Source organism: Anomaloglossus baeobatrachus, chromosome 5, assembly GCF_048569485.1.
Source record: "Anomaloglossus baeobatrachus isolate aAnoBae1 chromosome 5, aAnoBae1.hap1, whole genome shotgun sequence".
NCBI classification, from domain to species: Eukaryota; Metazoa; Chordata; class Amphibia; order Anura; family Aromobatidae; genus Anomaloglossus; species Anomaloglossus baeobatrachus.
In genome coordinates, this window is record NC_134357.1 from 386,293,784 (window position 1) to 386,314,674 (window position 20,891).

General features: G+C 43.5%; 1 protein-coding gene across 17 annotated transcripts in view; it reads right to left on the bottom strand.

Moving 5' to 3' along the window:
* Positions 1–6,113: 6,113 nt before the first annotated feature.
* The window catches only part of SRCIN1 (SRC kinase signaling inhibitor 1), a 728,586-nt gene continuing 713,808 nt past the window's right edge, over positions 6,114–20,891 (bottom strand). For 13 of the 17 annotated variants that reach the window (XM_075350087.1, XM_075350090.1, XM_075350086.1 and 10 more), the window contains one exon: positions 6,114–15,070. In XM_075350087.1, coding sequence (XP_075206202.1) covers positions 14,939–15,070 — 132 coding nt within the window. In that variant the 3' untranslated portion in view covers positions 6,114–14,938. The remainder of the gene's footprint in view (positions 15,071–20,891) is intronic. The other 4 variants (XR_012754280.1, XR_012754279.1, XM_075350093.1 and 1 more) reach the window with 4 other exon arrangements.

Below are 20,891 nucleotides of genomic sequence, written 5' to 3' on the forward strand. Positions count from 1 at the left end.
CTTTTTACCTGCTTTTTACCTGCTTTTTTGCTGCTTTTTCAACTGCAGTGTTTAATGCCAAAATGGTTGTGTTCTGCTTTTCAAGCATAGTCTATGGGAATTTGGGTTTCTTGTCCGCACTATGCAGTTCAAACTGCAGCCTTTTTGTTGCAGAACTTTGGTCAAAAACTCAGCTTTGCAGTGCAAAACCAAAATGGCAAAAACAATTCACATGTCAGTTGTTTTTGCCATTTGGGTTTTGCCCTGCAAAGCTGAGTTTTTGACCAAAGTTCTGCAACAAAAAGGCTGCAGTTTGAACTGCATAGTGCGGACAAGAAACCCAAATTCCCATAGACTTAGCTTGAAAAGCAGAACAGAACCATTTTGGCATTAAACGCTGCAGTTGAAAAAGCAGCAAAAAAGCAGGTAAAAAGCAGGTAAAAAGCAACGTGCGGACATAGCCTTAGCTCCTCTCTATTTTTGACTAGCTCCGCCAGTGTCAAAGGTGATAATGTCTTCTTATGGGCCCTTTCCAGATCTGAAATATTCTGAAGTAGGGACAAAATGGTTTGGGCTCTCTCTCTCTTAAGCCTAGCCCCATGTTTGATCAAAACCCCTCTCAACACACATTTAAGTGCCTCCCACTGCACGGGAAGGGCTGTGGGGTCTTCTGAGTGTATTTCTAAAAATTCATCAATCGTGTTCTGTAGATCCTTCATGCACCCCTGATCCCCAAGCAGACTATCGTTCAGCCGCCAAGACCACGGCCTCCCTGCCCCATCTGGGATAGTAAGGCTCAGGAATATAGGAGCGTGGTCAGACCAGGATATACTGCCTATAGAGGCCTGTATCTGCCAAGTCAGAGCCTTTTGGCTCACAAGAAACAGGTCTATGCGGCTGTACGAGGAGTGAGCCGGGGAGAAGTATGTGTAGTCACGCTCCACTGGGTGTAACGTTCTCCACACATCTACCAATCGAAGCTCTTGTATTGAGCGTTTAACTTTTGTTAGCTTTCTGAGAGAGAGAAAATTGTGTCCCGAAGTTGTATCTACCTTAGGGTCCAAAGTGAAGTTTAAATCGCCACCCACGATCACGGTCCCTTCTGCGAATTCATCCAATGATGACAGGAGAGAGGAGCAGGACGTCGCCGGATCTCTGTTTGGTAAATACTAATTGACAATGGTAAAGATAGATGAATTAACATTAATTTTCAGAAAAATGAATCTTCCCTCAGTGTCCACTCTCGTGTCCAGAACCGTGTGCACCAGGGCTTTATGGATGCCTATAGACACCCCTTTTGATTTTGACTCTGGGTTGGTGCTATGGACCCATTTGGTGTAATATCTGTCTTTAAAGTTAGGGAGGTGACCAGTTTTGAAATGTGTTTCCTGAATCAATAATATATGGACTCGTTTCTTATGCATGTCAAAGAATACCTGAGACCGTTTTTGCGGGACATTGAGGCCTCTCACATTCAATGAGCCAAAGGTAATCTGCGTCATTCTGAGGAGGAGGAACGGTGAGGAACCGGGAAGATGGGGATGGGAAGAGAGGTGTGGGTGGAGAGAATAGAGAAGGTTAGGAGAGGGGGAGAGAAAAAAAAAAAAAAAAAGGAGGGGGGGTAGAAGGATTAAGTATATGAAGGAAACTACAAACAAAGAGAGAGTACCGTAGGCAAAAAGGTCAAAGCACCTCTTGCCTGTAGGGTCGTAACGTGACCCTTATACTTGGTCAAATAGACTAGAGGTAAATGCAGAAAAATAAGAATCTCTATATACCAGGGATGTTAATCCTACGCCACTACCCTGTGGCGTGTTATCCCAATCAGGGAGGGAACTTTCCACAAAGGAGCCCCCTGCCCTGGACTAAAAAACAGCTTTTAACTATATATATTTTGATTTGCAACTAAAGCTCTGTATAAAGAAGGGAGAAGGGGCTTTGCGAGGGTATTGTACCTTATAATGTTGAGGGGCGCCCCCCATTACACCCAGGATGGAAGGAGGGAACCCCCCACCCCCCTGTCCAGGGCGATACAATAACCCCACAACGCGAAATTCCCATCAGGACCAGAGGATAGACTCCATCGTACTGTGATCCTATAACCAAAAACATACTAGAACAATTTAATCCACCATTCTCTTATACATCAGACCGGCCTCCCTCCTCTTTCTCTATGAGAGCCACGCATCCGATCACCGGCTGGGACGGTGACTCCCCCCCCCCCCCCCATTGGAAAGTCCGGCCAGTCCTCTATAGGCACTAATGGAATGTCCAAGGCCGCGGTGAACGAGGGTAAATCCGCCGGAGACCGAAGAACATGCATTCGTCCCGCGTGCCGAACCTGCAGGCGGAAGGGGAACCCCCAGCTATATGGAAACTCGTATGAGCGGAGAATGTCCAGCAGAGGTTTAAGAGCTCTTCTCCTTTGTAAGGTAAAACGGGATAGATCTTGTAGAATCTGGATTTGGCTCCCCTCATACGATGGTGATACTCCACTGCGGAGCTTAAACAGAATGGCCTCCTTAATAACATAGCGGTGGACCCTACAGATCACATCCCGAGGTCGGTCGTTCTGGGCTGGTTTGGGGCCCAACGCTCTATGCGCTCTATCCAATTCCAGGGGTTGGCTTGATGGTTCACCCAGAATATTATTGAAGATCACTTGAAGGGTACCATGTAAGTCCATGGACTCGACAGACTCAGGCAGGCCGCGCACTCTGAGATTGTTTCTTCGGCCCCTATTTTCAGCATCATCCATTGCTTCAACCACGTATTGTATTTGGCGGGAGTGTTGTTCTAATAGTGCCCCGTGGGCCTGTGAAGTGTCCTCCATATTCTGAATTTTAGCTGCCTGCACTTGACTCTGGGTGTCCACTCTCTCCACCTCCCCCTTCAGGGCTGACAGCTCTGTGCGGTACGCCTGCTCCAGCCTGGTTATATATGCCTCCATATCTTCCCTGGTGGGTATAGCTGAGAAACGTGCCCGCATCTCATTAAGCTCTGTCAGAACTCCTGACTGTTGTTGTTATGGCTGGGCCTGACCCTGCATGCTTGTCTGCATCTGGTAACTTTAGATTTATGTTGTGCTTCTCCCTGGGTACAGTCTCACTTCTGTCAGGGACCTGTAACTCATTTGCAGTGCAGTGTCCCCCCTCCTGAAATTCCTCACACTCCTGCATGTGTGTTATAAGAGAGGACGTTACTTCCCCCTCCAGAGGCCTCCAGGCTTCAGGGCTACTGTTTGTATCAGCAGGCACTTCCCCCGTGCTTCTCACTCCGGGTTTCCCCTGTACCTGTAATCTTGGGCTGTCTGGCCTTATCTTCTGTATCTCCTCTTCACTCCGGGTGGTCTCTCCTCTCAGTCCCGTCAGCTGCTGAGCCTTTCCCTGCATCTCCATAGCTGCCATCTCACTGCTGCACGCTGAGCTCACCTCGTGTGTAGCCTTAGCAGCCATCTTGGGTGCCACCTGTGAAGCTTCTCTCTGCCCCGGCCTGGATAAAAAGTGCTTGATCCCTCTCTCCTCCGATTGTGAAGCTCTGCTGCTGCACCCCTGGGATCTCCCTCGTCTCCTCCGCTGCATAGCCTGTGTTACAGAGTCCTCAGTTGCGTGGATCATCAGTTATAAAGTCCAGTGGCAGGAGCTAAGACAAGTCACGTCCTCACTCCTTCATAGCCAGGACACGCCCCCATAAATCGGTCTATATTCTAGATTGCAATTTTTTTTTTTGTGCCTCCCCCTAGTATGCAAAGTTCAGCATGTTACACATGTTGTTTTTTTATTTTTATCAATGGGGGATATACAAACCAAAAACACTAAAGCTATGCTCTCACTTTGCGTAAGTGCTGCAGCTCAAATCATTGATCAATCATTTGCAAGAAATCTCATTGAATTGTTACAGTAGGAATGAATTTGTGAATATTACACTTTTTATTTTTTCATTGTTGCATGCCATTCATAAGCAGTGCTGGCTCCCCTCCTCTTTGTGTCCCCTCCAGTAGTCTTCAATATTCCCACAGGACCACATCATATGCATCAGATTAGCATTCTCCCGCCCGCACCTAGGACACAGGTCATCCGTCCGGATTCCTATTTTATGTAATAGACTAGGTGTCTTGTACACTCTATGCAACAAGAATAGCTGCGACAGTCGTTGGCCTTTAGATACAGCAAGGCTTGGAGTCTGAGACAGGACCTCATCCCATTGTTCGTCCATCATGGGGTATAAGTCCCTTTTCCACTTTTCTCTGGCTTGCAAAGGAAATTTGTCCCAGGTACCTGGATAGCATCACTATATAACCTAGACATAATACCGTAAGAGCGGTCAGATGTCAGCAAGTCACTAAGAGTGAGATTCTGCTCTAAGTAGCATTACTGATGAGGCGCATGGAGGCCATTAATGAACTTGGCACATTATACTCCAGCATGGCCTTTATTAAGACTACTGTGCACAATGCCAGTATTAATGATTTGGCCCCACAGTGAGATATTAGAAATTTTATTTGTTCGCTGTTACTATAAAATGCTGTGGCTTTTCCCAACAAAAAATACAGCAAGACAAAGCAGAAGAGTGGCACGATCTACGCTTTTCAAGTACATCCAACACTCTCAATTCTGATTGAGTGCTGAACGTACTTGAAACCAGTGGCGTAATCTACCTGTTTCAAGTGCGTTTGAGTAGATCGTGCCACTCTTGCACTTTGTCTTGCTGTTTGATACACTGTAATTGAATAAAACTAAAGAAAACCTTGTGTGTCTGTAAGAGCTGGATCCTGAAAGCCTTTTCTTTGGATTGTTTGGAGCCATGGCGACACTGGATCTTGGGCTCCATGAAGAGGTGGAACGGATGATGGGATGAGCTGAACTTTATCCTCTTATATGGAAAAGAAGTGTGTAAACGCTGTGAGTGAACAAGTTTACATTCCCAAAAAAACACATCCTAAAAGCCGAATTCTGAATCTTCTTATAGACATCAATTTCTGAAAAGGCCGCAGGCCTCCTGCCCCAAACTCATAGGAGGCTGTTAAGTTCAGGTCAGGAGACCTGTGGCTGATCTGGGCATGACGGTCCTTACAAGCAGTCTGATCTTTGATTCTGTTTTCATGGACCTATATTATTGCAATGAATTTCTCTAACTGTATCTTTGTCTAAATACATAGAAGTTTGTGATCCCAAGTTCCTAGTAGCATGTCGACTGTCACGTGGATGTTCCTACATTCCTCATGTGCATTAATCCCACAGAAAATCACAAGACTCTTTTCATATTTGTATGCAGATTGTTTCACCTACTAGCTAAAGACAGTTCTTTATAGCCCCCAAAAATGTCTTATCATGGCTGAAACTTTGCCTATTGTACTACCAGAGGTTTCATGGCAGAAATCCAAACCAAGGCTCTGCTGAGGAAATACACACAGTGGTTCATAGGGTAGCACTGTAGCTTTGCAGAGCTGAGGTCCTGGATTAAAATGCCACCAAAGAGAACGTCTTCAAGGAGTTGTATGTTCTCCCTGTGTCTGTGTATGTTTCCCACAGGTTCTCCGGTTTCTAAGCACACTTCAAATTTATACTGCTAGGGAATTCAGAATAAGAGCCCCGATGGGGACAGTGATGATGATGATGTCTGTAAAGGAATTAAAGTTGCTATATATGTGAGTAAAATAAAAGTCAACAATAATAAATAAATTCACCCCGTTTGCTTGTATCAGAGGTGGATTTGATGTTGGGGCAAATTCCATGTGAAATCCAGGGGACGGCATCAGTGATCCAAATCCACAGCATTTCTTCAACAGAATTAACATATTGTGGCGTCTGCCCTACCAGGTACATTTATCATGATAGTATACATAAAGATTTGTTTGGTACATGTTCCTGGGGTTTGAGATCACCCTCCACTTATATATCTACACCATACAGTGATTCACTTATTAATGCAGTAATTCGGGCTCCAAAGCTGTTCCTCCAAGGCTAAAAACAGGATCTTTTATGAGCTCACATAAGATTTAGATTATTTTTAAGGCTTTTCCTGGCTAAACATACATAAATTCTGTGCAATAGGTTAACTGTCAGAATTCAGCAAAGAAATTTACATTCAACAACTAAAAACAACAATTTCCACACGAAAGAAAAACGCATGAATTTTCTTTTTTCACTGAATATTTATGGCATCCATATATTTATACATAGAGCTATATTCTACAATTGTAGCATCGACTGTACAAAATGACATCATTACCCAGAATCACTGCGAAGAGAGACGCGTTGAGAGGCCTTGAACATTTCACAAATATTAACCATGCTCAGACAGATTTTCAATTTATTTTTAAGGAATAAAACAAAAAACAAATGTATATTTTCCCCCTCAAGTCAATTTTATGTTCCAAACATTTCCTTTTTTTTTTCTTTTTTCAATTTTTACAACATAGAGACAATATTGCTAAATTTATCATGCAAAAACCGTTGTCCGCATGCTTCCTCGCTCATGATCACCCTCATCTAATATGGGTCCTTCATTCATTTTATGGCTTATTCCCACTTTGTTGCTTACCCATAGTTCTCAGTATGAAAAGCACATAGTATAGAGTTAGCAACTACCCCTCCATGAATGGAAATCACACTACATTGTACATGGATGTATCCATTCTACCAAGTTGTACAATCACTAGAACTATCAGCTATAGTTGTGGGTTTCTCAACACAACACCAAACGTCCCTATGGATAAAATCAAAATGTGAATAAGCCATGGTAAAATAATAAAGCACTTGGTCATCTCATGGGTGGCCTGTGCTTCATATTTGCAAGGCAAGTTATGCAGGGTCAGCCATCTGAACGTTTGTGTCATCTGATGACAGACCTCTTATGTTTAGGAGCTGAAAACTTGTGTAATATTTTTGGACTTAACAATAAGCGCTTTCTATACCCACTGTTCATATGTAATTTACAAAAATATCGATACAAACAAGAGCAGCTCAGAGTTGTTTTTTATTTGGGAGAAGATCAGTCACTAAGGGCACCATATAAAATACTGCCATCTCCTGGATTGGAACAAAAAGGGCTGATTTTTATTTTGTATCCTCAAAACCCCCCCCCCACAAAAACAACCAGCGCCCCGTGTCTATTGGCCATGACTCTGATTGGTGCACAGCCCCAGTGTATATGTTTCCGGGAAAACAGAAAATATTATCAATCAGTGGTTAGCACTGCAGTCTTGCAGCGCTGGGGTCCTGGGTTCATATCCCACCAAGGACACCATCTGCAAGGAGTTTGTATGTTCTCCCTGTCTCTGCGTGGGTTTCCTCCCATACAAAAAAGACATAGGGACCTTAGATTGTGAGCCCCAATGGGGACAGAGTTACTGATGTATGTAAAGCGCTGTGGAATTAATAGCGCTATATAAATGAATAAATATTATTACTTTAATAAGCAGCATAACTGTCATATTAAAAATAAGGATGTAAACTATCATTGTTAATTGTATTAATTTGGAATCTTCTTAAGTGTACGAATACCATCGTCTGTACAAGGCTGAATTAGGAAATGGTTAACAAAAATTGTACCTCTGACATCTACTTTCCAATGAATCTAAGAAAGAAAACATCCAGCGGACAGGCCGGGTAGATAAGAATATATTCTTTTATTTCAAGCCTTTAAAAATATATGCAACCAAAGCAGACCTGGCACCAAGAGATTCCACCAGGATACAAAAAGCAACGCGTTTCCACACTATCTTAGTCAGTATCCTTGACTAAGACATGAGATATTGTTGAAACGCGTTGGGATTTTGAATCCTGGTAGGATCTCTTGGTGCCAGGTCTTCTGTGGTTGCATATATTCTTTTAGGCTTAAAACGAAAATATATTCATATCTACCCAGCCTGTCCGCTGGATATTTTCCTTCTTGGATTCTGACAGCCCTGGCCAGGGCATTTCCATGCGGACTCGGTGAACACTCCAGACTTCAGAGATTGGTGAGGAGCTGGTTTCTGTCTTTTGTTTCTTTCCAATGAATGACTCATTTTGTGTTTATTTTAATCTTCTGGGATTGTCCAATCCCAGAATTTTTATTTATTAATTTTTTTTTACAAACCGAGTAGATGGTATAAAAAAACAAAGTTAAAGAGAAACCGTCATTAATTGTATTTAATAAATTAATAGAACACATAAAAATAAGATAAGCAAATTTGGTAATATGTCTTAGAGAAATTTGCTCCTTTCTCCTCCTGGATTGATCTTTCACTCTTAATTATTGGGTAACATCTGTACTCAGTGAAAGCAGATTTTCCCTTTGCTGAGATAAAAGATGGCAGTTGGTTCTTTTAAAATTCTATGGAGGAAAAGGGAGGAGCTAGAGGCGTCACACATTCTGCTGCAAGTAATCCTGAAGCAAAAGTTGGTGCTCATAAATATCTACAGAGACCTGTAAGGCGGGCTTTGCACGTTGCGACATCGCAAGCCGTTGCTGCGATGTCGCACGCGATAGTCCCCGCCCTCGTCGCAGGTATGATATCTTGTGATAGCTGGCGTAGCGATAATTATTGCTACGCCAGCTTCACATGCACTCACCTACCCTGCGACCGTCGCTCTGGCCGGCAACCCGCCTCCTTCCTAAGGGGGCGGGTCGTGCGGCGTCACAGCGACGTCACACGGCAGGCAGCCAATGGCGGCGGAGGGGCAGAGATGAGCAGGATGTAAACATCCCGCCCACCTCCTTCCTTCCACATAGCCGCTGGCGGCAGGTAAGATGTTCCTCGTTCCTGCGGCTTCACACACAGCGATGTGTGCTGCCGCAGGAACGAGGAACTACATCGTACCTGTCGCAGCACTGGCATTATCGAAATGTCGGAGCCTGCACCGATGATACGATTACGACGATTTTGCGCTCGTTCATCGTATCATCTAGGATTTGCACACTACGACATCGCAAGTGACGCCGGATGTGCGTCACTTTCGATTTGACCCATCGCACCTGCGATGTCGTAGTGTGCAAAGCCGCCCTAACTGCCATCTCCTACCTCGGGAATGGGACAGTCTACACTGAATACAGATTTTACCTGTGAAATGAGAATTTTGCGAGTGAATCTTCAGTTCAGAAGGCGAAAGAAGCGGATTTGTCTGATAACATATATTACAAAATTTCTTATTTTCAATGGTATTATTCATTTATGAAATAAAAATTAAAAACTACGGTTACTTTTAAAATCCAACTTACAACTGCTCTGCTGTCAGCACTTTCCTGGTTCCCAGACAGTGTGTGCAGTGCTGCAGTGTTGGCACCTACATCACTGCACAATGCTGCAAGCAGAGCTCCCATGTCATCTATGGACCTGCATGAAAATGGGAAAAATATACTTTTCTTTTTTCTATTCCATTGTAAGTGGCTTGTAAAAAAAATAAAAATGATGGGATTGGAAAACCTCCTTGCTTTACTCCATAAATAGCTGCCTCCATGTCCACTATGAATATTCCTTGGCAGCGGTCAACATTTGCGATGGGTTCTCAGTTGTACTACGAATATGAGCAGGAACACCATACATTTTGTCTTTCTGTTGCATAAAAACATGTTCACAGGAAACTATGGGAAAATATATCTAAAATGTGTGTTCTCATAATGTTTTCATAGAAATACTGTAAATATAGAGCAGTGCATGTAGAGTGAGAGGTCATATGGTAGAAATAATGCTGGTATATCCCACCAAGGCCAACATCTGCGTAGTTTGTATGGTCTCCCCGTATTCACATGAGTTTACTCTGGGTATTCCAGTTTCCTCCCACACTCCAAAGACATACTGATAGGAATATGAGCTCCAATGGGGACAGTGATGATCACATCTCTATAGTGCTGGGGAATTAATAGCGCTATGTAAGTGAGTGAAATAAATATACCCAAGAATCCAGAATATTTGTTACTCTTTAGGGGCTGAATTGTAAGGTAATAGGGAAATGTAAAACTGAGATTACTAAAAAATAGTAATAGGTAAACCGGAACGCTGGATCTAACTTATCGATAGCTAGGCCTCCATTACTGGGAACAGAGTATGTATAATACAGTAAATCTGACTGTCTGTGGCATTATTCTTTTTTTTTGTGAGGGGGTGTATAATTTGTCTGCACACTCAGAACCTAAGCATTTTACTGTTGATATTGTAAGTTGTGAAAGAATCTGAAGAATGGAAATATTTGTAAGTCTTCACCAAGGAAATCTATAACAATCTGCAAATATTAGTAAAGCGATAAAATCTGGAGGAAAACATGCAGAGTGCTTATATGAATATGTTCTTCCCACATGAAACATATAACATATAAAGCCGGTGGTCTCCAACCTGAAACGACACCTCTCAGGATCCCCTCTCAATTGAATTGAAGCATATGGACGGCTTCAGGGACATTGTGTTTGCTTAAATACATGCATTTGTGGCTAAAAATCATATTTGCAGTGGAATCATGAAAAAAAATTGGATCTTTTGACTTCTTAAGATGCTATAAATTACTGTAAAGGGTAGAATAGCAGACAGGTCAAATGTAGAGAGATATGGGTTCTAGACCCTAAAGCTGTCAGACGAGCTCACTGATGGATTTGCTGTTAACTCATTTTGCAGTCTGCTATGTGTTGTGATACACGGAGGTTGTAGAAGCCAAATGGTCCAAAACTTGTATGAAACCCTAATGCAAAAATGACTTCTAGCAAATAATACATGCGATTAGGTAAAAACATACTCCGTGTCCACGTCATAAAAGTGACTTCATCAGGCGTTGCATCATAGATTAAAACTGTAGTCTAATATGGGATCCTTAAGGAGTTAGAGCCAAGCCCATTTTAGTCCCATCCCCTTATTACTGGGTGAGATAAGCCTGTGCAGGACCTTAGAGGAAGGATTTGGCCTAAGGCCATGTTCCCACAATAAGCTTTTGGAGAGTTTTTGATGTTGCAGATTTTCTGTAGCATTTCTGCACCTATTAAGTAAATTAGATTTTGTGTTTTTTCATTCTATTCTTTTCTTCATGTATTTTTTATTGCGTTTTGATGCTGTGGTTTTTGTCTTGTATGTCATGTTTTAAATAAATCTGCTTTGGTTTTTGATACTTCCTAATATCTGTCTTTGACAAAACTTGTGCATATTAATTGATTTCCGCATCTATTGTGAATCTATGGGGAAAAGCTACATAAAAAATTCTGTGTACCTGCAAGAGAAATTTACATGTTACGGATTTCATATATGCAGTTTGCGCTAAATAAAATTGAAGAACAGTGGGCAGGAGATTTCTATAAATCCCATCCACTTTACCGGAAATGTAAGAAGCTGCATTCTCTGCAGCGAAAAAATACGCAGCGTCAAAAACTCCTCATGGGAACACAGCCTAAGGCCATATTCACACGTTGAGTATTTGGTGTTTTTTTACCTCAGGATTTGTAAGAGAAAACCAGGAGTGGGTAAAAAAAAAAAAAATGCAGAAGTGGTGACATGATTTTATTATACTTATCACTGATGTAAGAGGGTGTCCAGTGCCCTGCCGCCCCTGAAGATATGATCTGAATGAGAACATTTAGAGTAATGTATTTTTAAGTGTTTTTCCTGTGCAATTTGGCCGGCCGCCACTAGGTGTTACTGGGTCCGTGGTCCCACAGTGTAAGGGAATGTGTGGGAGTGATGGTCTGGCAAGGGTTAAAAGAGGGAGGACAGTCCCCAGCACAGAAGATAAAGGAAAAGGAGCTTCCTGTTTAAGGCAGATAGGGAAGGAGTGAGATAAAGGACCAACAGGGTCAGATGTAGCAGAGTGAAGCAGTGTGGTGTGGAGGGTCCAAGCAGAGAAAGGAGATAAGAGGGAAATGATCAAGTGGACTGAAGCAAAGTGATAACCCCTCAGCTATGGAAGGTAAAGCCAAAGAGAAAAGAGAAATGCGCCCCTGTTTAGGCTAGCTGCCGTTTGTAGTGTGGACAGGAGACGGGGCCAGTGTTGACTGGCAGGGTCCCTCACAGCGTTGGACCAAAGGTTCTAGTAGTCCTCTCATTTGAATGGAGCCGGAATGTTAGTACAGAGGAAGATGGAGTGCCCTTCCCTCCCCTAATTGGTGGCCGTAGCGAAAGCTCAATTCTGTGAAGAAAGCAATGCCTGTGAAAGATCTTGGTGTAAAAACTGCCTTTATCAACTGAAAGCTGCGTTTTAACAGTATTTACAGTAAAGTTGTCACAGCTGTGACCAGTGGTAGACTTGTTACTGATAGTGTGGCGTGTGATGCCGGTCAGGGTGAACGGGATTCAGAGAAGCTGGATGAAGACCCTGATGAGCAGCTTCAAGCAGTTACCACCTCCAAACCACTCCGCACTCCACTCTGCCCAGTGTCTGTAGTGTGCTGGGGTGGATTGAGGACTGCAACCCTTGCCACGACTGCTCCTCCCTGGTACGTTCCACTGATTGTCCCACTCCTGGTTTTGGCTACAAATACTGAGGTAAAAAACTCACCAAACACTCAATGTGTGATGACGGCCTAAAGGGTACTTTACACGCTGCGATATCGGTACCGATATCGCTAGCGAGCGAACCCGCCCCGCTGGTTGTGCGACATGGGCAAAATCGCTGCCCGTGGCGCACAACATCGCTAACACCCGTCACACGGACTTACCATCCCTGCGACGTCGCTCTGGCTGGCGAACCGCCTCCTTTCTAAGGGTCGGTTCGTGCGGTGTCACAGTGACGTCACACGGCAGCCGTCCAATAGCAGAGCAGGGGCGAAGATGCCGCCCACCTCCTTTCTTCCGCATTGCCGGTGGATGCAGGTAATGAGATGTTCGTCGTTCCTGCGGTGTCACACACAGCGATGTGTGCTGCCGCAGGAACGACGAACAACGTCGTAACTGCAGCAGCAACGATATTAAGGAAATGAACGTGTCAACGAACAACGTTTTTTCACGTTTTTGCGCTCGTTGATCGTCGCTCATTGGTGTCACACGCTGCGATGTCGCTAACGGCGCCGGATGTGCGTCACTAACGACGAGACCCCGACGATATATCGTTAGCGATGTCGCAGCGTGTAAAGCACCCTTAAGAGTTGAAGAAACACAAAGCCTTTCTGACCTGGGTAGTTGCCTAGCAAAGGGCCAATTTCATGCTTTGTTATGGGCCCTCTCTTTTGGATGTTCTTTATGCTTTTGTGCACTTACTAATTTATCCTTTTAGAATACTTCATTAAATAAATTTCTTTAAGACTCTAATAAGGAATATTCCAAAAAATAAATAAATCTGTTAATTTAATGCTCTCATAAATTGATACAATTTCTTTGGAAAGTGCTACTGAATTGTAGTTGTGCTGCACTCTTAATGGGGGATATTTAGGGCAGTGTATGCTAAATATACGGTATTACATAACAGCCTACAGCCTAAATCCTATCAGTACAAGAAATGTCCAGAGAAAGAATACTGGACCCCCGTAGCACCATAAGACATGATGGGCCGCTATGGAAACCCTGTACGGACGGACCTTAAACCCGGCTTTGAGTTTTAAGGTCTGGAATAAATCTCTGGCATTAAAGTTTATGACCCCTCCCCCATATAGAATTACCCTGTTCAATCAACCCCTCTTGCACCATAAAAGGAAATATTTAAAATTGTACATATATATTTTATATTCTGTATTTATTTTATATATATATTATGTATATATTTAGGTTTGTTCTTAATACAATAATTAAAAAAAAAAAAAGAGTAGGTCGCTTTCACTGAATGGAAAGAGCTAGTTTGTTATTCCGAGATCTGACCGTATAGGTTGTTCATTATCTTTATATAAACGCTACCTCTGTTTGTACAAAAGAATGAACAATTTACAAAAAAACAGAAGCAAAGCGCACAGTGCGTGAATAGACAGAAGCAAATGAAATAGCGTGACTTGCTCGTCAGGTCTCTCTCCTGTCCATTTTACACACTTTCTTAGACACACAATTCACCAACACACACACACACACTTCACATATAGTGTTATCAATGTCTGTGCTTATATTATACAATGGTACACAGGAATGTCCTACAAGTAAATCCCTAACAACCCATATGGAACGCCCATAATATTCCCATAGGGCGATGATTTTGACTCTTCTTGAGTTTCTGACAATCCTATTGATAAAAGCCCCGGGAACGTCTCTACATTGTGCCATGAAGTCCAACTTCTGCCCCCTGCCGCCCACGACTGGTCATGAAATAGATATTGCTAGACAAAGATAACAGTGTTGGCGTCACCAGTCTTGGCATCTCACACTCTGTGTAAGTGATCATGTAATACCACGTAGCTGGCGACATGGAAGCCACCACTTCTTTTCCATCTGTGCTTTTTAACCCAGGTGTGGCACAGAACCCGGACTTACCTTTCGTTTGATACTTTTGGGCTACTGTGAAAGTGTGGGTGCTGTACAAACACCCAAATATACAATCTGCTCTCTTTGGGGGAGAAGGGAAAGGGAGGGATGGGGAGGTTGGGGTCTTTGCTTATTGCTGGCAACGCAACACACACAAAAAAAGATCATCCTGACATCTCTAGACTTGCACAGAAACTACAGGAACAACAAATAAATTAAGCATTGAAATAAAAAAAATAAAAAAACAAAACAAAAAGCAACATACAATGCTCGGGACCCCGAGATACTGTCCGGTAAAGTCCTGGCTTCCAAATATTCATGTCTGTGTCATTTGGAAAGATGAGCAGCTGCAGGTGTGGTAACAGTCACGCCTGGGGAGGTGGGAGGCACCATGGAATGCGTCGACCGTTGTACATCGTGTCCCTCACACTCCTCTCCGCATTTCCAGCCCTTTGTTGCGTCAGGTGTCTCAAAGCTGATAAAACGCAGAGGGGAAAAATCGGTGAGGAGGTTCGTAGCCAGAAGAAGTTGGCCAACTTAATAGTCCACACTTCTAGGAGCATGAAGGAGAATTCAGATGAGAAGAGCACAGTTGAATAAAAACTTGCAAAGTAGATAATTTTAGAAGGAAATAGAGGAGTTCCTTGAACCAAAGGAAGTCAGTACAGGGATAGAGGTTCGAGAAGGTGCATTTTTATCCGATCCGGGGTTATTCTCATTCACACTACCAGCCTCTTTAGATGGTCTAGCTGCCTGGAAAGGAGAGTGAGAAGTAGACTGAGGAAATTAGGATGGTGACAATTCAGCCAACACACAGAAGAGAGACATCAGGATTCTGAACCAATGAAGTCAATGAGATAAATGACGTAGAAAAAGAAAACTCATTAGTGACAGAGGTATAAAAGGGACATTAATGGGTTTGTCTCACTAAATTAATCAACTTTCATAATCCTAATAGCATATAGTTAAAATGAGTCCCCTTATTGGGAGCTGCACCAGCTGCTTCCAATGCAGGGAACCCCATCCTCATCTTGAAGGGGAAGCATATGGTTGGCTCAGCTTCCAGAAGCATTAACAACTGATCCCCGGTGAATCCAGATGTAGCTAGCTACATACTGAGTTGCATTTATTTTTTAAGGAGTTGTCAAGATGACACCATGAAAGGGATATTCCCATCTTAAAAAATCATGGCATGTTCTATTATATATTCATATATTCATATATGGCAATATTCTATTACCTTATGGTCCTGAGGCAATTTGCACTGTGCTGGAGTGCAGGATTTGCCAGAGGCCCAGGAGTTGGTGCGAAAGATGTGTGATTTTGAGTGCATTAAGTTGTGTGCCTGGTTCATAGTTTTCTTTGAGACCATTAGATACTGGCTACATCATTAGGTCTGTTATGCAGTTCAATGCATGGTGCGTGACCGGACACCAATGTGCAGGAAAAAACACTATAGGGGACATGGTATTTCATAGAGCTGGGGGGTCTTTCATTCTCACAAATTCTCAGAGTCTCCCCCTATCAGATGATTTCTAGTAAAATCTCATCATCTTACAAGATAGGAATTCTCTTAAGTAATGTGGAGAAAATTGGATTATAATGAAAGATAGTGTAAAAGTTAAGATGGATGGAGAAAAGATATCTTGTAATAGTAAGGATTTGGGAAGTGAAATGCATATCTTTGGAGTTTAGAGATCAATGCAAAAATATGGAATAGCAGGGCACTAATGGAAGGTCAGTAGAAGCTGTGCTTGAGGACTACTGGATGGTTATTAGGATTAGGAGGGCACAGGTAGATAGATGGTAATTGAAGGTCAATATGGGAAGGGTGGGCATGAATAAAATACAGGGACGTTTGGCCAATATGGGAAGGGTGGGCATGAATAAAATACAGGGACGTTTGGCCAATATGGGAAGGGTGGGCATGAATAAAATACAGGGACGTTTGACCAATATGGGAAGGGTGGGCATGAATAAAGTACAGAGACGTTTGGCCAATATGGGAAGGGAGGACATTAATAAAATACAATAAAGTTTATCACATGATATTGACTCCATTTATACAACAAAAAGAAGAATAGTCATAAGTGAATAAAAGAAAACTAACAAAGCACACATGGCCTCTCATCAGAAATATGGGAATCTGAGTAGATGAGTAGGTGGCAGAGATAAAATGCAATTTCAGGCACACGTGAGGCATAAAAATAATAAGTAAGAGAAAAGTGAACACAAAAATAACGCAAACACAAGAAATAAACGATATAGAAAATGTGAGACTTGGCAAGGAACACAGGGCAGTCATTCTGTGGCCTGATTCATTATCCCTTCAAATGGACACATTATTAAAAGAGTTGGCCTTTCCTTGGGGTGCAGTGTGTCGTACTGCTATCTGATATTGATTGCGTTTCCTAAGGGTAGGCCATCAATACAAAAAAAAAAATAGTGGCCAACCTCTTTAAGGGTGACATCTCTTTTATATATTTTTTATCATTATTATTATTATTATTATTATTATATATCATGATAGTAATGGTTTCTTTATTTATGAGAACAAAACGAATGCCTCAATTCTTTGTAGAACTGTGTTGTACTATCACTCTAGTATTCCTTTTGAAAATTATTACATACATTGAGCTATGTTATCATTCCCGTTTTCAAAGGAAAGTGTCCCTAAACAGCATGCCAAAACATTTGTCAATTTATTTCTGCATTTTCAGGAGGAATAACCGAGAAATGGCTCAACTCAGAAAGTATTTAGAAAAGATGGTCAGGAAGTTTTTGTGAAGGAATTATAAGTATTGAGTTACTCTCTTAAGGGTGCTTTACACGCTGGGACATCGCTAACGATATATCGCCGGGGTCACGTCGATAGTGACGCACATCCAGCGCTGTTAGCGACATCGCAGCGTGTGACACAAAGGAGCGACGATCAACGATCGCAAAAGCGTCAAAAATCGTTGATCGTTGACACGTCGTTCCTTTTCATAATATCGTTGGTGGTGCATGCCGCTGGTTGTTCGTCATTCCTGCGGCATCACACATCGCTATGTGTGACACCGCAGGAACAACGAACATCTCCTTACCTGCATCCACCGGCAATGAGGAAGGAAGGAGGTGGGCGGCATGTTCCGGCCGCTCATCTCCGCCCCTCCTCTACTATTGGGCGGCCGCTTAGTGACGCGGCAGTGACGTCGCTATGACGCCGAATGCACCTCCCCCTTGAAGGAGGGATTGTTCCATCGTCACAGCGACGTCGCTGAAAAGGTATGTGCGTGTGACGCTGCCGTAGCGATTATGTTCGGTACGGCAGCGATCACGAAATGTCGCATGAAGGACGGGGGCGGGTGCTATCGCGCACAACATCGCTAGCTATCACTAGCGATGTCACAGCGTGCAAAGCACCCTATAGTGTTCCTTTATTCTCTTAAGGGTGCTTTACACCCTGAGACATCGCTAGCGAAAGCTAGCAATGTCGTGCGCGATAGCACCCGCCACCGTCGTTCGTGCGACATTTGGTGATCGCTGCCGTAGCGAACATTATCGCTACGGCAGCGTCACACGCACATACCTTTTCAGCGACGTCGCTGTGACCGCCGAACTATCCTTCCTTCCGTCACTGCGGCGTCACTAAGCGGCCGCCCAATAGCAGAGGAGGCGCGGAGATGAGAGGCCGGAACATGCTGATGTTTGTCGTTCCTGCGGTGTCACACATAGCGATGTGTGATGCCGCAGGAACGATGAACCACCAGCGGCATGCACCACCAACGATACTGTGAAAAGGTGCGACGTGTGAACGATCAACGATTTTTGACGCTTTTGAGATCGTTGATCGTCGCTCCTTGGTGTCACACGCTGCAATGTCGCTAACGGCGCTGGATGTGCCTCACTAATGATGTGACCCCGACGATATATCGTTAGCAATATCGCAGCGTGTAAAGCACCCTTTAGATCGTCGATCTTTTAGTGAATGATAAGGGCCGGGGGATGTATGATCCAGATTATTATTTAGCTAGTGATACAAATCATTTATCTGTTATTTTACGATAGCATTTGAGCTATACTTTACACCAGTCACATGGACCATGGGAAATTGAAATCGGAAGATTACACAGTGACTTTTATGGCATGCTGTTACACCTTTGTACTGGTCATTGAGAAAGGAAGGTGAAAGGAAGGTGAGCTATTATAATTACCTATTGTGATAGTAGATCCTGTATTATCTACTGTGCCTTGAAAAAGTATTCAAACCCCGTGAACTTCCACATTTTTTCATGTTACACCCACAAACGTAAGCATATTTTATTGTGATTTTATGTGATATACCAACAACAAGTAGCAAGGATTTATGAAGTGTAAAGGAAGTGATGCATACATTTCTAAGGTTTTTAATATAAAACTGAAAATTGGGACCTGCATGTGTATTCAGCCTCATTGAGTCAATACTTTCTAGGACCACCTTTTACTGTAATTACTGCTGCAAGTCTTTTGAGGTATGGTTCTACAACCTTTACACATCCACAGTGTAGAGGCTAACATTTTTACCCAAAATAGCTCGAGCTTTGTGAGATTGGATGGAGTGAGTCTGTGAACAGCAATTATCAAGTCTTTCTCAATGGGATTTAGGTCGGGACTGTGACTGGGCCACTCACACACATGAATCTGCTTTGATCTAAATCATCCATTGTAGCTCTAGCAGTATGTTCTGAAAGGTGAACTTACACCCTGTCTCAAATCTTTTGCAGCCTCTGAGGCCTAAAACACACTTCCGCATAAAAAACGTCCGTGTGACACGGTCCGTTTTTCGGGTCCGTGTTCCGTTTTTTTTTGGGCGTTTCTCCGGTACGTATGGCATCCGTGTGATGGCGTATGCGAGCCGTGTGTACGTGTAAAATGTCCATGTTTGTGTGTAAAATGCCCGTGTATGTGTACGTGGAATGTCAGTTTGTGTGTTGCACAATGTCGTTGAAACATGTCGGCTGACAGCAGACGGAGTTGCGCGATGAGAATGAACTCGTGTGAACTTCACCCGACTTCATTGTCATGCCGCGGCTCTGTCTGTGTGCCGCATACTGATTAGCGGTCACCTGAGAAGGATTCACCAGTGACCGCTAATCCCCCGAGTGACTGAAGTGAGCAGCCCTCTCTCATACTTGCCGCTCCCCGATCACCAGCGCGGCGAGGAACAGCTGTGCAGAGAATACGCGGCAACAATTACTTTGAATATGCCGGCCGCTCATTAATCAATCTCGTATTCCCTGCTTTCCCCACCCACAGACGCCTGTGATTGGTTGCAGTCAGACACGCCCCCCACGCTGAGTGACAGGTGTCTCACTGCACCCAATCACAGCAGCCGGTGGGCGTGTCTATACTGTGCAGTAAAATAAATAAATAAATAATTTAAAAAAAACGGTGTGCGGTCCCCCCCAATTTTAATACCAGCCAGATAAAGCCATACGGCTGAAGGCTGGTATTCTCAGGATGGGGAGCCCCACGTTATGGGGAGCCCCCCAGGCTAACAATATCAGTCAGCAGCTGCCCAGAATTGCCGCATACATTATATGCGACAGTTCTGGGACTGTACCCGGCTCTTCCCGATTTGCCCTGGTGCATTGGCATTCGGTGTAATAAGGAGTTTTTGGCAGCCCATAGCTGCCAATAAGTCCTAGATTAATCATGTCAGGCGTCTCCCCGAGATACCTTCCATGATTAATCTGTAAATTACAGTAAATAAACACACACACCCGAACAATCCTTTATTAGAAAAAAACACTAACAAATTGCCTTGTTCACCAATTTTATAAGCCCGAAAAAGCCCTCCATGTCCGGCGTAATCCACGATGGTCCAGCGTTGCTTCCAGCTGTGCTGCATGAAGGTGACCGGAGCTGCAAAAGACACCGCCGCTCCTGTCAGCTCCACGCAGCTAATAAAGGGAATACGCAGAAAGGAGAAGGTTCTGAGTTTAAGTAGGCCATGCATAGTAAATGAGTAAAGAGTGCAACTATAATAATGCAAAATATTTATTTAGAAAAATATATAACATGAAGCACTTTCATTTTACATAAGACCATATTAAATACAGATAGGTGAATAAGAATACAGAGTCAGATTATCTCTGGCATTGGGGGGCTGTCTGAGCCAGTGTGCAGGTTTATTGAACATTACCTGCATCCTCTGGTTCAGACTTTGCCGTCCTATGTCAGGGATACTACGGACGTCCTGCGACAGATCGATGGGATCTTTGTGGACCCGGACGTTATATTGGCCACGGTGGACGTTGAGTCACTGTACTCCTCGATAAAACACGAACATGGACTTCAGGCGGTGAGATATTTCCTCGGGATGAGCAGTCTGGATGCACCAATGATTGAATTAATTTTGGAATTACTTTCTTTTATTTTAACTCACAATTATTTTTTAAGGATCGTTTCTTTTTACAGGAGCGCGGCACTGCGATGGGCGCGGCGTGTGCGCCCTCGTACGCAAACCTCTTTCTGAGTTATTGGGAGAGGGAGGTTTTCGGCGAGGGCGTGCCCACCGCATCCCAGGCGCAGTGCTGGCTCCGTTTTATTG